This window comes from Gopherus evgoodei, chromosome 4, assembly GCF_007399415.2.
Source record: "Gopherus evgoodei ecotype Sinaloan lineage chromosome 4, rGopEvg1_v1.p, whole genome shotgun sequence".
Classification (NCBI taxonomy): domain Eukaryota; kingdom Metazoa; phylum Chordata; order Testudines; family Testudinidae; genus Gopherus; species Gopherus evgoodei.
This window is the reverse complement of record NC_044325.1, coordinates 64,364,582-64,378,873: the sequence shown is the minus strand read 5'-3', so window position 1 is coordinate 64,378,873 and position 14,292 is coordinate 64,364,582. Positions and strand designations below refer to the sequence as shown.

Sequence of the window (14,292 nt, the reverse complement as noted above, 5' to 3'; positions counted from 1 at the left end):
CACTTTCTCACTTCCCCTTGGCAGGCACACAGCACAGCAGGGGCCTTAGCCATGGTGAGTTGGCCCTGCGGTTGAAGGAGCAAGATGGGACTAAGGGTGAGGGGCTTCAGAGGGGAATCACTATAAGCGCCTAGGGCCACTATTCTGAATACTGGCACCATTTTCCACAGGTGGGCGTGATAGCAGCTGATATCTTGCTCCTGAGGGTAACTGAGGATGCAAGGTTGCAGCTCCTGCTTACGTGTGGCTGCAGAGCAGGTTTGTATGCTGCTTGCCTATGTGCTGCTTTGTTGCCTGCAGAAATAATTGCCAATTCATACAGCAAAGTTTCCTATAGTGGGGGGAAAACAAAGTAGCCCTCCCAAGCAACTTTTGGCAGAAGATTGCAGAGAACCTACAAGAAAGTTTCCTAGAGATCTCTAAGGAGGATTCCTGGGAAATCATGGTGAGCATCAATAAACTTTCTCGCAGGACCCCCTCTGCCTAGGTGCATAGGGGAATGAGAAGCATATACTGTGCCTGTGTTGGGTATTTAAGTCCCCCTTCTACCCTGATTAAAAAAGCAGAACTCTACTTCTTGTCTCCCTGCAGTATCAAAGAACAAAGTGTATTTTCCAGAGCTCCCCTTTCTTGCATCAGGCGCATCACAGCTGGAGTGGACCCCTCCGGAGTTGAGAAGAGTTCCTTGCTCACCATGCCACCGGATGTCCCTGTCACCTGTCTTCATCCTCCTCTAACTTCACTTCCTCTTCCACCACATCTTCCTCAGTGTTGACTCCACTGACCACAGTCTCCAGCTCCTGTAAAGCTCATTGCAGAAGCTGCAAGTCTTTGGAGATGCACCAGACCAACGATTGGCCTCCCTTGCCTTCTGGTATGCCTGCCTCAGCAACTTGATCTTGGCACGGCACTGCTGCGTGTCCCTATTTTGCCCCTTCTTTATGCCATGAGCAATCTGCCCATAGATATCAAAATTCCTGTGGCTGAAGTGGAGTTGTGACTGCACAGCTTTCTCTCCGCACAGTCCCAGCAGATCCAACAACTCAAGAGTACTCCAGGCAAGCGCACGTTTTGTTTCAGGGAGCCAGCATGTTCAGCTGGGCAAATGCTATGTGAGCTCTCCATGCTGAGCAAACAGGAAGAGGAATTTCAGAAATTCCTGGGGCTTTAAACTGGTGGCCAGAGCGAACACAATGGGCTTTGTGGGACACCTCCTGGAGGCCACTTAGGGTGACATAAGCAACACAGTGTTTACACTGACACTGCATCGCTCTAACTATCCCCATAAGCCCTACACCTGTTGCCAAGGTGGTTTTATTATGTCAGCGTAGCAGGGGAGTTAAATCAGTGGGAGGAACATTGTAGTGTGTACACATCCACAGTTAGGTCCATGTAAGCTGCCTTATGTTGACTTATCTGTGTAGTGTAAACATGGCCTTAGAGTGGTGATCTGTGACCTTGTCTTAGTTCAATAGCCAGTAGATTTTGCTATGCAAGATCTTGACCAGTTCTCCATGAGATATAGTTCTGGAGTTTACAGCTTGTGTTCCCTAACTCCTATGGAGATGTGGTAACCACTATTTGTCTGAGTAAAGCGGCAATGACCTCTTTGATGACCATCAATGACTTCTTACACCAGCATAACAATGATGTGGAAAGGTCTGTGCACATGTATCAAATGTGGTGGAGTTCTGTGCATGTTTGGGGTTTGTAATCTTTGTGAAGTCTATCAAATATGGAGGTCTATGTCTATTTTGTGTGATTTATATCAATTGTGTATAGCAGTTGTGCAAGGGGCCATGTGTGTATGGGGGTCTATCAATTGTTGGGAGTCAGAATTAAATTGATGTGTTTTGTAGGAATTAAAATTTAAATGGCCTGTGTAGTGGGGAGCATCAGAATTACTTGGTGCTGGGTGACAGAATCAGTTGTCGGTCTTTTCAGTGGTGTGTGGGGCTTTTGCAAGTTACCACCACTTTTTTTTTTCCCCCCTCTCCCCAGTCTGCCCCACTCGGGAAACTGGCTTTGCTGCTCTCGATCAGTGGTTCTCAAAGCCGGTCCGCCACTTGTTCAGGGAAAGTGCGGGCTGAGGGATGTGCTGGCTGTCCTTCCGCAGCCCTCATTGGCCTGGAGCGGCAAACCGCGGCCAGTGAGAGCCGCGATCAGCTGAACCTGCGGACGTGGCAGGTAAACAAACCGGTCCAGCCTGCCAGGGGCTTTCCCTGAACAAGCGGCAGACTGGCTTTGAGAACCACTGCTCTAGATTCAACAGGAGGCCTAAGTAGCTGGTGGTGAGAGGGTTCTGTCATAGTGCCCTTTGACCTAATGACAGATTTCCTGATTAAAAACCTTATTTGGAGGAAATGATCTTGTCCCCTATGTTTGTATAACATAAACAGTTATTGTTTTTACATGGCAGTGGGACCTGCAAGGGCCCCATTGTGCTAGGCCTTGTACACACACGTAGCAAAAAGATGATCCCTTCCCCAGAAAGCTAATCTAAGCATTGTTTGAAAAGGAAGATGTGAGATTTTTTTTTCTAAAAAATTATAATGCTACTGTGACTGGTCTGTGCTCTGAGACTTGCTTTATTATAAGAATATTATAATTGTCCAGACCCCTTTTCCTTCAGTGCTCCAACTGTGCCTCTCTTCAGTTTCTTTTTATGCAAAAGTTATTGACAGAAATTGATAGTGGTTAGGCCACTGGTGTACTGAGACCACTGCCAGTCATGCTGACCAATATTGTGTCATTGTTTCCTTGTACTCCACCATCTGTTTATCTGAATCCATTTTGCCTTATACTTATATTGTAAGCTCTTTGAGGCAGGGACCATCTTTTTTTGTTCTGTTTTTGTACAGCACCAGTGAGTGGGCTCCTAGGTGCTACAATAATATAGATAATATGTACAGCTTTAGAGGATGAACTCCTTTTAATCCGTGGGCACTGGGTATCAAAGCCTCCCCAAACAGCCCTGCGTGGCCCAGTCACATTCTGTCCCCAGGTCCTCTCCTGCTTCCCGGTGCTGGGCTGGGGCCAGGGACTCTGGGCAGCTGGATCTGGTGCTCACAACGCCTGCCCCACACTCTGGAGGGGACGATCTGGGTTCTTGCAGGGGAAGGTGGGCAGTAGGAGTGGGCCGGGGGCTAACCTCACTGAGCCTGTGGTTCACCCACCACCAATGTTTTAGTGCATGGAAACAGATAAAGTACAGGGAGCAAGCTTATCCATAGTATCTCAACAATATGCCTCAAACCTCCTCTGGTGGTGAAAGAGTTGTTCATTATCTATGCTCCATACAGTCCTTGAGCTCTCTGCTAAGACTATCAATGAGGGCACTGATTATAGTATATGTTGTGCTTCATATGCTGTCTTCCAGTAATGGACTGAAACCTCCAGTGTATGTCTTACAGGCCACTAAACACCTGTCAGATGCAAATTACTTTTGGTCACTAATGACTTCTGTTGAATTTGAACCAATGACTGAGAGGTGAAAGACTCCCTGTTTTTATGACCAGTCTCCCAAGCCATCCAATTCCTATATTCCTTTTCTTCTTGTTCTCACTAGATGCTGCACATCAAAAAACAGAGTGTTTTAGGTGTGGCAGCAGAGGGTGTTAATCTGTGTCGTCATGGAAGACTCTGCTGGCTTCAGGTAAGGGGCAGTTAAAGAAAGAGAGAATGTGTTTTTTCAAGATGTTCCACTGTTAAGAAGGCATAATCTGGGGAAAAAACTTGGGCTAGGTCTACACTTAAAAAAATATACTTGTATAACCCACATAGTTAAGCTGGTGAAAGCCATTTTATAGAAGCAATTATACTGATATAAAGTGTTTCATATCAGTATTACTTATTTTACTTTGCTGAACCTGAATAAGCTGTACCAATATAAGCAATCTGATATAACTGCATCTACACTAGGAGGGTCTTGCTGCTTTAACTCTGCTGGCATAGTTAAAGCAGGAAAACTCTTTGTGTAGACAAGGCCTTGATGATGATTGATCTTGAAACAGGTCAGAATATGGGAAGATTAGCTGAAAAGTGTGAATCCAGAGATGTTTTAAATTCATGATAGTAAGGCCTTATCTAAATTAAAAGTTGTATTGGTTTAACGTTCAAGGTTTAAAAAACAGTTTATTTAAATGTGTCTGAAGCCTGTGTGGATGCTCTTAATTCAATTTTAAATCTGGTTTATGTAAAATTAAGTGTCCACACAGGGTTTGAATGAGTTTAATTAAAATTGGTTTAAAATAATCCAGGGCAACTTTGAATATAAACAAGGCCAAGTTTTATATCAAAGTCTGGTGGCAGAGGACAGGATACAGTATTTTCATTTTAACCCTTGTAGTGAAAGGGGAGTCCATGAAAGGAAAAGTTCAGTGGGACTGTTATTCTCTTTGTCTATATCCAGTGAAGGAAGTAAGGAAATGGAAGGTTGGTTTAATTCAAGCATTTTGGATAGGATTTCTAATATATATGTTCTTTGCATGTCTGAAAATGCCCGTTATGTAACTGCACACAATAAACTACTGAGTTTGATCCCTTATTGCAAGCTTGTCTGCGAGTATCTGTTTGAAAACGGGGGATTATCTCCAGATTAATATTCGTGAAACTGTAAACCTACTGTCCTCAAGGTACTTTTTCTGAACAACATTCTTTTACAAAGCTGGGTTACAGCAGACCCTCCCTCTTCTTTTAGATCCCTCTCTGGCTTCCCCACTTGCAAATAAATTGGGATTGTTTTGTTTTAGGTAGCCACGAGAAGTCGGGTTTTTTTATTTGATATTTTCTTTCTGGGGCCTCGAGTTTTCAAAAATGGACTGCAAGTGGTGCTGGAAGACAAGAACATTTTGAAAGTAAGTGTTCAGAAGGGTGGCAGGGTGTGTGAGAAATGGTTGAGCCACATCAGTAAGAAATTGCAATTGGATATTGAATCTACAGTCATATTCAAGCATCTTTCTTTGGTTCTTCAGGTCATGCATGACTGCCGTTTGATCTCAGACTGCCTGTCACATCAGTATGGAATCATTCTTTCCAACGTATTTGATACACAGGTACCCTGCTGACTAGTTTGGTTTGTAACCGGAGAACAGTTTCAGCAAGAGAGAAGCTTACTGGCTTGGTATAAGGGTTTCTCCTGACTAGGATACAAGCAGGGCTGGCTCCAGGCACCAGCGAAGGAAGCAGGCGCCTGGGGTGGCACTCCGTCTGTTATTGGGGCGGCATGTCGGGTCTTCGGTGGCAGCTCAAGCGTGCCGCTTTAGTCTTTGGTGGCAATTCGACGGTGGGCGCTTCACTCCGTCTCTTTCTCTTCGGCGGACAATCAGGTTTTTCTTCTTTTGCAGCTTGGGGTGGCAAAAAAGCTGGAGCCAGCCCTGGATACAAGCATTTTGCTTAGAATGTATTAGCTGTCACGTTCTAACTAACACACTCTAACACCCCAGTACAGACCAGATGTCCTGATTTTATAGAGACAGTTGTGATTTTGGGGTTTTTTTTTTTTAAAAAGGCTCCTATTACCCCACCCCACCCCACCCCCATCCCAATTTTTCATATTTGCTGTCTGGTCACCCTAAGGCAGGGGTAGGCAACCTATGGCACATGTGCCGAAGATGGCACGCGAGCTGATTTTTCAGTGGCACTTACACTGCCCAGGTCCTAGCCACCAGTCCAGGGGGCTCTGCATTTTAATTTAATTTTAAATGAAGTTTCTTAAACATTTAAAAAACCTTATTTTCTTTATATACAACAATAGTTTAATTATATATTATAGACTTATAGAAAGAGACCTTCTAAAAATGTTAAGATATATTACTGGCATGCAAAACCTTAAATTAGAATGAATAAATGAAGAGTCAGCACACCAATTCCGAAAGGTTGCCGACCTCTGCGCTAAGGCAAGGCAAGCTGTATATATATCTGTGAATAGATGATCAAAGGCTTCAGTTTGACCAGCCAGCATGTGCTAAAGTATAGCTTGCCTTGTCTATATTGGACTTTTTGAATGTGTTAGTACGTGTTAGCTAGAGTTCTAAGTCCTCCCTCCACTTTTTATCCTAGTCAAGAGAAATCTTAACCTACAAAAAAGGTGTTTTGTTTGAGCGATGGTTTAAAAATATGTTAGGAATTAGTGTAGAAAGGTTTTAACACCTTTTAAAGATATGTATGTTGATCCATGATCAATCTTGGTGGAAGCTTGAGGCTTATTCCCACTTACATGGGGTCCAGATTGGCCCCTGGATACAGTCAGGGTAAATCTATTTTTACTCTTTCCATCCCTATTGTAAGTGCAGAAACAGAGTAAATGAGTTAGGCCACATATGTCTACTGCTGATGCAGCTCCACAAATGCTAGCAACAGTGAGACTGATAGAGTAGACCAGGCAGTGATAAAAGCATCTGGTTCCACAGTTGCTAGCTGTGATAGAGCTGCATCAGTACTACACATGCGGCTTGTCTTGACTACAACTTTTTATTGTATTAGAACTTGATATTGAAGAAATGAATTAACCAACACTATGCCAACTATGATTCCACTCAGTAGAGACAGGGATAAATTGTTGTTTGGCTAGTCATTGTGCTAACCATGACTTGTGAAAAGACATAGTTAGCATAATATTATTTGTCTCAACTCTTAAAATCATAGTCTAGCAGGATAATTTTTCTTAGTGTATGCAAGGCTTCTCTCTTAACCCATCCCCAAACATATTTTATTTAAATGCCTTTTGGAGCAGATGGATGAACTGTTGTTCTAAGTCACCACCAGCAGCCAAATATCAATCAGAATCACCAAGCCAGTGGTAGGCTTTGTTTGCACAAGCAAATTTTTGCAAAACATTTCTTTCAGTACCTACCATCAGAGAACCTACTCTAGCATGGAAGGTGGCTCCTGCATGGTGAACTGACATATTGTTGAAAACAATTGGCAGAGCCATCTGCATAGTGAGTGCCTGGTCTAAGCAGACAAGTTGCACTGGTATAACTCCTTTTATTTTGGTGGGAACTAATATGCTCAATACTCCCTCCCTTCCCCATTGATAGATCTCTTGACTGATTCATAATCAGTCCAGTTCTGTCTTGGTGAGAGCTAAATTTGTTTAGTGGCGAAGTAGATGCATTCCACGTCCAGTATATCTAAACTGATGCAAACAGTCTTTCCACTGCTGTCTCACTGCACCAGTCACTGAAGAATCAACTTGTTTTCCTTTCTGCACTCCATTTCACTGGGGTCAATGTACCTAGAAGTCACCACCTCTTAGTGCAGGCAAACCCACGTAGACCTCATTTATGAGTTACTTTATAGCAAGCAAATACCAGTTCTTAGAGAGCCACAACTTTTCAGAGGAAAATTCAAAAGATGTATCAGTATGCCTCACTCAGCGGCATGGTCCCGCTGTTACTAACAGCTGTGCAGATATTAGGAACAATGAAATTATTTGTTTAAAAAAAGAATCTCTAGTGTAGACATGGCCCAAGTCTGCCTGGCTTGACAAAAATATTTTATTTACCTTCTACCTGTGAGACAATTGTTATAGTAACTACCCAATCAGGTGCTATCAGTTAAGTGATATAACATTCACTGCAGCCCATTTGTGCACAGCTATGTGTGGCTTTTTATGTACTTTTGTGAAAGTATTGATTTTTGTAGCTTTACTACTGTGTTATAATACTGAAGCTTATAGTTTTTGTTTATAAATTCATTTCATCATATTTTTCCTCATTTTTTGTCAATAGTTTAATAATTTAAGAAACAACAAGTTTAGTGAGAAAGGAATAAATCTAACAGGAACTTTCCCTAGACATATAACTGTTACATTTTAAAAGGAGTGGGTAGAAAACTGTTAGCTCTGAGATTGTACACAGCCAAAATAAGGATTAATTTGATGGCAGCAAACTTATCTAGAGGTTGTGCAAAGAGTGGCCCAAGAGAGACAGGGATGGCGGAGCCTTGTTCATGCCCTAAGCGACATTTAAAGGCGTGGGAAAGATTCTGATTTGGAAATTTTAATTTTTTAATATACTCTCCAGTAACAAACTTCTATATTCTCTTTTTGGACCAACAGATGCTGATCATGACATACTGATCACTTTCATATTCCCTCTGCAGGTTGCTGATGTCTTGCATTTTTCCAATATAACAGGTGGGTTCCTTCCACATCGCATCAGCTCCCTACAGGAGTGCTTGATGCGGCACCTCAAGATGTCCCCACGAAAGGTGTCCTTCCTGGCATACAGGCAGCAGGCTGTTCAAGTGAGTGGCTCAGCCAGTTCAATACCAGTCATTGTCTCTAAGGTGACAATCAAGAACTGTACATTGCTCCTTTTTAAATGTTTGTCTGTAATGATTGTCGGTTGGAGAAGGAGCTTGATGGTAGGAAACTCAGATTAATTGATGCAGTTTGGGATCATAACTGAGGGAGTTTGACTCTACTTGGTATTATCCAGGCAATCTAACCACCTAGGGAGCACATTAGATGACTGGTGCCACCCATACTCACTGTCACCAGCTAAAGGGAAGGACATGTAACCTCCCCCCATGACTCCTCCCTACCCCATGCCCAGCCCAGGGCCCCTGCACTCTCCATGACCCTCCACACCCCATGTTACTTGGGTGGGGGACTCTGTCCTGTTGTGCCGGCTACCCCGGCATGTTTGGTTGCTCTCCCTAGCAGCCAGGCCCTGGAGCCACTCCCAAATTCCTCCCAGTACAGCATAGCAGCTGCCTGGGAGAATGCCTGGCTGCGGCAGCAGCAGGTGCCTCCAACCCAGGCTTGGCTTCTGGGACAGCGACTGAGCAAGTTGGAGGCCCCCTGCCCTCCAAGGCATGCTCTGTGAGCAACAGTAGCTGGCTGCAAGAGAGCTTGGCTGGGGTGGGGGCAGCAGCAGCCTGCTCTCTGCCCAGGCTTGACTTCTGGGACACGAGCCAACTTTGAGCATGCCAGGGCATGCGGGGGGGCCTCCAGCTTGCTTGGCCAGTGTCCCCAGAAGCTGAGCCTGGGTGGGAGGCAGCCTGCTGCTGCCACAGCCAGGTGCTCTTCCAGCTGCACCAGGCAGCATCCAAACAGCGTGGCTGGAAGAGGCTCTGGCCTGACTCAGGCTATTTTCTCCCAGCTCTGGCCTTGCCTCTTCCTCTCTCCACCCAGGCCGACTGCTGGAGAGGCACTTGACCCAGTTGTCGGGACACTTGACCCTTCGTGCCCCTCTCACAAGTTGCCTCAACAGCCGGTTCAAGCTTTAATTGCCAACAGTGCTCATGAATGTATTTTCTAAAAGGTCATTTTGAAATTATGATTTATGGCCAAACAATCTACAAACCATGAAGAGTCATGAAGCTCTTAGATAATGGAGGCTATGTCTAGATTGGATTAGTTAAACTGGCAAAACTTCTGTGCACAGAGAAGGTCTTAGAGGGTGCTACTGCAGTGGTATAGCTAACAGGTTTCAGAGTAGCAGCCGTATTAGTCTGTATCCGCAAAAAGAACAGGAGTATTTGTGGCACCTTAGAGACTAACATTTATTTGAGCGTAAGCTTTCGTGGGCTACAGCCCACTTCATCAGATGCTAACATGTGCTTCAACAGCACTGAGAATATTACGAGCATCTGGAAATACAGTGTGAGCAGGTGAGAAAACAAAGCACATGGGCAAAAATTGCTCTTAACTTTGCTAACATTTTTGCTAGGTTAATTGGTGGGTTGTTTTTTTTTTCATTTATATTTGGGAAATGCAGGAGAATCCTCATATATGGTTTGTGAGACCTCTTCCACCTTTACTCCTGAAAGTGTTGGCTCTGGAAACCGTTTACCTTCTACCTCTCCGCTTGTTGCTACTGGATGAGATGATGTCTGACTTAACAACCTTGGTGGATGGATACTTAAATTCATATCGAGAGGGATCTGCAGATCTGCTGGGGAGCACAGAGGTAGACGCTGTCTCACTCGATTCTCAGATTGGCTGTATCACTTAGTGTCATTTTGCCTACCTCCCACTCTTAACTACCACAGAGTTATTATTCATGCATAACTATAGATATGTCAACTATTCTGTGCATCTGCAATTCAAATACACACATTCCTCCATTTACCAAGAAATATTTCTTTTAAAACTATTTTCCTTACCTTGCCTTCTTGAGACATCTTATTAGTTCAAATTCATGGATAATAGTTTTCATCCTTGCTTTCAGAGAGCTTGTCAGACTCATGCCAGAATTCCTTGCAGTGGCTGTTGTGATACTTGAAGAAATGTGGGAGCATCCATCTTGAAATATTCATCAATGGCTATTAGCCAGGATGGGCAGGGATGGTGCCCTAGCCTCTGTTTGCCAGAAGCTGGGAATGGGCAACAGGGGATGGATCACTTGATGATTACCTGTTCTGTTCATCCCTCTGGGGCACCTGGCATTGGTCACTGTTGGAAGACAGGATACTGGGCGAGATGGACCTTTGGTCTGACCCAGTATGGCCGTCCTTATGAAAGTGGTTCTGGGATGTGGGTTGTTGTTACAAAACTCCTGATATCAGGAGGAAAGAACTGTTACACAAACCAGAATCAGCAAGGATGCTTGAAGGGCTGCTGATCTCAGGGAAAGAAGCTGCAATGCTTTTCAAAATGATCTTGCTGCTCATTGTGCATACATTCTGGTGCATATATTCCTAGGCATCTGCATTCCTTCTGCTATCACTCCATTTCCTAGCACCTCCATAACCCTCTCTGCAACAACTCTCTTAGATGTATTCTCCAATTTGGTTCCCTTAATAAAACCCCACCTATAGGCCTCAATCTTGCAAACATTTACATGCATATAGGTAAACATATCCATGAACAATCCCATTGAATGGGACTACTCATGTATATAATTAAGCACTTGCGTAAGTGTTTGCAGCATCAGGGTCTTCATTAGTATTTTATCCCTGGTTTACAGTAATAAAGGTCTGAGTTACCATCAACACACGTTTCAGTAGAAACCATGTAATTTGGGCCTAGGATTGAAGGTTTAAAAAAATGTTAGTCTTGGATGTATGAATATTTTTTAAAAGTATGCAGATTTTTTCTTTCAGTGTATAATTTTAGAAGCCATTGTTTTAAAAAGTATACAGTATACTATCATTATAATCTTTAATCAATGCATAGAAAACAAATATGAAAAATCATATCTGAGACCCACATGAGCAGGATTTCCTTTGGCTTTTGACTTGTCCCCTGCATTGAGAATCACTTTAGGTCGCTGAGATTTTTTTTTCCTAAGCCTCACTAGAATTTCTGCATTGGATTCAATATCTGAAGGGTATGTCTAGAAATAGACTTGCTGAAGAATTCAGGTGACTGAGATTGGAAAGGACCTCTAATCCATCCTTTTGCATCACTGGATCACACTTCACCAGGACTTGGGGCTTGGAATACCTACCTTGGAGATTATTATTCCTTATCTCATGTTTGTCATTTAAATGTGGAGCAGTAGAATATTTTAGAACATTTTTCCTCTGTGGATATGTCGCAGCCTCATTTCTTATTTACAATGGTAATAGCTAATTAAATAATGTAGCTCAGCTTTAAGAAGGAAACACAATCTAAACTTTTCCTGGTCTGGCCCCAGTTCAACAAAGTGCAAGTTTAAATCCCTGGGACTACTCATACGGCTTCATCCACTAGATGTCACTGTTGCTTCACAGATGAAGGGGAAGATGCCATAATAATAAATATTTCTTGTAAAGGTGACCTGCAAAGGAAGAAAAAGGTATCCATGGTCTTCAGGGAAAATAGGTTTGAAGGGACCTGAATTTCTAATGTAAAATACATGCAGAAAAAGGGGTGGGGACAAACCCAACCTTTTAGACCATCATTATATGTAATAAAGAAGCAAAAAAGCATAAATTTATTTTCCCCTCCCCACCAGTTTACCAAAAAAAAAAAAAAAAAAAAAGTGGGTTACTTTAATGGAATACCCATACTAACAATGGGTCAAATCTTTGGTGTTAATCCATTGACTTTATAGGATTTAGATTGAGAATTAATCTGGCCATGTTCATTTAAAAAAAAATCCTTACCTATTTTTTTTAATTGCTGTTAAAATTTAAATAGTTCTCACATTTAATGATCTAATTTTCTTTTCACTACCTGCTTCCTTTTTAAAAAGCTCTCAGCTTGGACAATGAAAATAGTCGGTTTCACTTCTGTTTCTAGTCATTTCATACTCATGCCAAACCCACACACACATGCAGAAATTGGGCTTGTTTTTGGCTTAATTGGCTTGTGAGTTGCTTGTTGGCTAGTTTTTGGCTTGTAGCTTGTTGCTTCTTATAGCTTGTTACTGCTGCTTTTTTTTTTATCTGCTCCCGGCCAGCAGGGGCAAGATGGGGGAGAGAGTCGGGGTGCACAGCAGGCCCACCACAGTCCTAGACTGGACGCTGGGGGGATCTAGTCACATAGTGTTGAGGTTGTTAGGGATTGACTTGTTTTGATTTTTTTTTTTGAAATGGGATTAGCTTGATTTTTGGCTTATTGTAAAAGTTGGGGTGCATATTTACCACATGAAAGTTGGCAACTGTGCTTTCAGCTACACTTGCACTAGCAGACGTAATCTCTGTGTGCTGTGGGAGGAACAACTAGATGTTCAGTAGTTTATGGCCTTCTGTTAAACACACAGTTCCACTAGTTTAAGTAAAATCTGTTTTAAAACTGATTTATTTAAATCAGTGCAAAACCACTGTGTAGACACTCTTGAATTGAATTAAACTTGGTACCGTAACTAACTAAATGAAATCAATTTAAAAGCATCTGTGATGTCCTTCCCCTTTGAATGTTTGATTGCTCTTCCCTCCCAAGTGCAAAGCCTCACTTTCCTGCTGTTTTCAGTTTTGCAGCCTGAGTAATAAAGGGAGCACCAGACAGCTGTGTTCCTATAAGCTCCCCTTTTGTCTGTCTCCTCCTTCGCTGGGTCCAAATACAACATTTTGAGATGCAGGATTTCTATCCCACAAGTGTCTACTGCCGCCTCTGCCTGAGAAAAAACATTAAGGCCTGGTCTACATTAAGCGTTTAAACCAATTTTAGCAGTGTTAAACCGATTTAACGCTGTACCCATCCACACTACGAGGCCCTTTATATTGATATAAATGGCTCTTTAAATCGATTTCTGTACTCCTCCCTGATGAGAGGAGTAGCGCTAAAATCGGTATTACCATATCGGATTAGGGTTAGTGTGGCCGCAAATCGACGGTATTGGCTTCCGGGTGGTATCCCACAGTGCACCACTGTGACCGCTCTGGACAGCAATCTCAACTCGAATGCAGTGGCCAGGTAAACAGGAAAAGCCCCGCGAAATTTTGATTTTCATTTCCTGTTTGCCCAGTGTGGAGCTCTGATCAGCACGGGTGGCAATGCAGTCCCAAATCCAAAAAGAGCTCCAGCATGGACCGTACGGGAGATACTGGATCTGATTGCTGTATGGGGAAACAAATCTGTTCTATCAAAGCTCCGTTACAGAAGACGAAATGGCAAAGCATTTGAAAAAAAAAAAATCTAGAGGCTACAGAGTGCTGCGTGACAAGTGTAATGGGAAGCCAGAGACTCAAATGGACGCTCATGGAGGGAGGGAGGGGGTACTGAGGACTCCAGCTATCCCACAGTCTACAGCAGTCTCCAAAAAGTATTTGCATTCTTGACTGAGCTCCCAATGCCTGTAGGTTCAAACACATTGTCCAGTGTGGTTCAGGGTATAGCTCGTCAATTTACTCCCTCCCCCCACCATGTGAAAGAAAAGGGAAACAAATCATTTCTTGACTTTTTTCAGTGTCACCCTATGTCTACTGAATGCTGATGGTAGACGCGATGCTGCAGCAGTGAAGAGCAGTATCTACTCTTTTCTCCCCACCCCGGTGGCAGACGGTACAATATGACTGCTATCCGTCGTCACCATCAGCCCGTGCTTGATAACTGCTGAATACCCCTGGCTGGCCTCAGGGGCGCCTGGGTAAAAATAGGAATGATTCCCTCCCTCCATGAGCGTCCATTTGACCCATGGTCATTCCCAGTAGATGGGACAGAACGGCTGGTAACCGTCTTCATCATAGCAACTGGGGGCTGAGCTCCATCAGCCCCCTCCCTTTCCTGTGTAAAGAAAAGATTCTGTACTGCCTGGACTATCATAGCAGCAGCATGCTGGGCTCCTCTCCCCCGCACCGCTTAATGTCCTGCCTGGACTGTCATAGCACCTGGAGGCTGCCTCCCCCTCATTTTATCTCACTAACAAGTCACTGTTTGTTATTCCTGCATTCTTTATAACTTCATGACGCAAA

General features: G+C 43.4%; 1 protein-coding gene across 6 annotated transcripts in view; it reads left to right on the top strand.

Annotated features, from left to right (window-relative positions):
• EXD1 (exonuclease 3'-5' domain containing 1) overlaps positions 1 to 14,292 on the top strand; it is a 47,982-nt gene that overhangs the window by 25,986 nt on the left and 7,704 nt on the right. For 4 of the 6 annotated variants that reach the window (XM_030559506.1, XM_030559502.1, XM_030559503.1 and 1 more), the window contains 5 exons: positions 3,569 to 3,655; positions 4,752 to 4,856; positions 4,974 to 5,054; positions 8,107 to 8,250; positions 9,729 to 9,920. In XM_030559506.1, coding sequence (XP_030415366.1) covers positions 3,569 to 3,655; positions 4,752 to 4,856; positions 4,974 to 5,054; positions 8,107 to 8,250; positions 9,729 to 9,920 — 609 coding nt within the window. Of the gene's footprint in view, positions 1 to 3,568; positions 3,656 to 4,751; positions 5,055 to 8,106; positions 8,251 to 9,728; positions 9,921 to 14,292 lie in introns of all 6 variants that reach the window. The other 2 variants (XM_030559507.1, XM_030559508.1) reach the window with 2 other exon arrangements.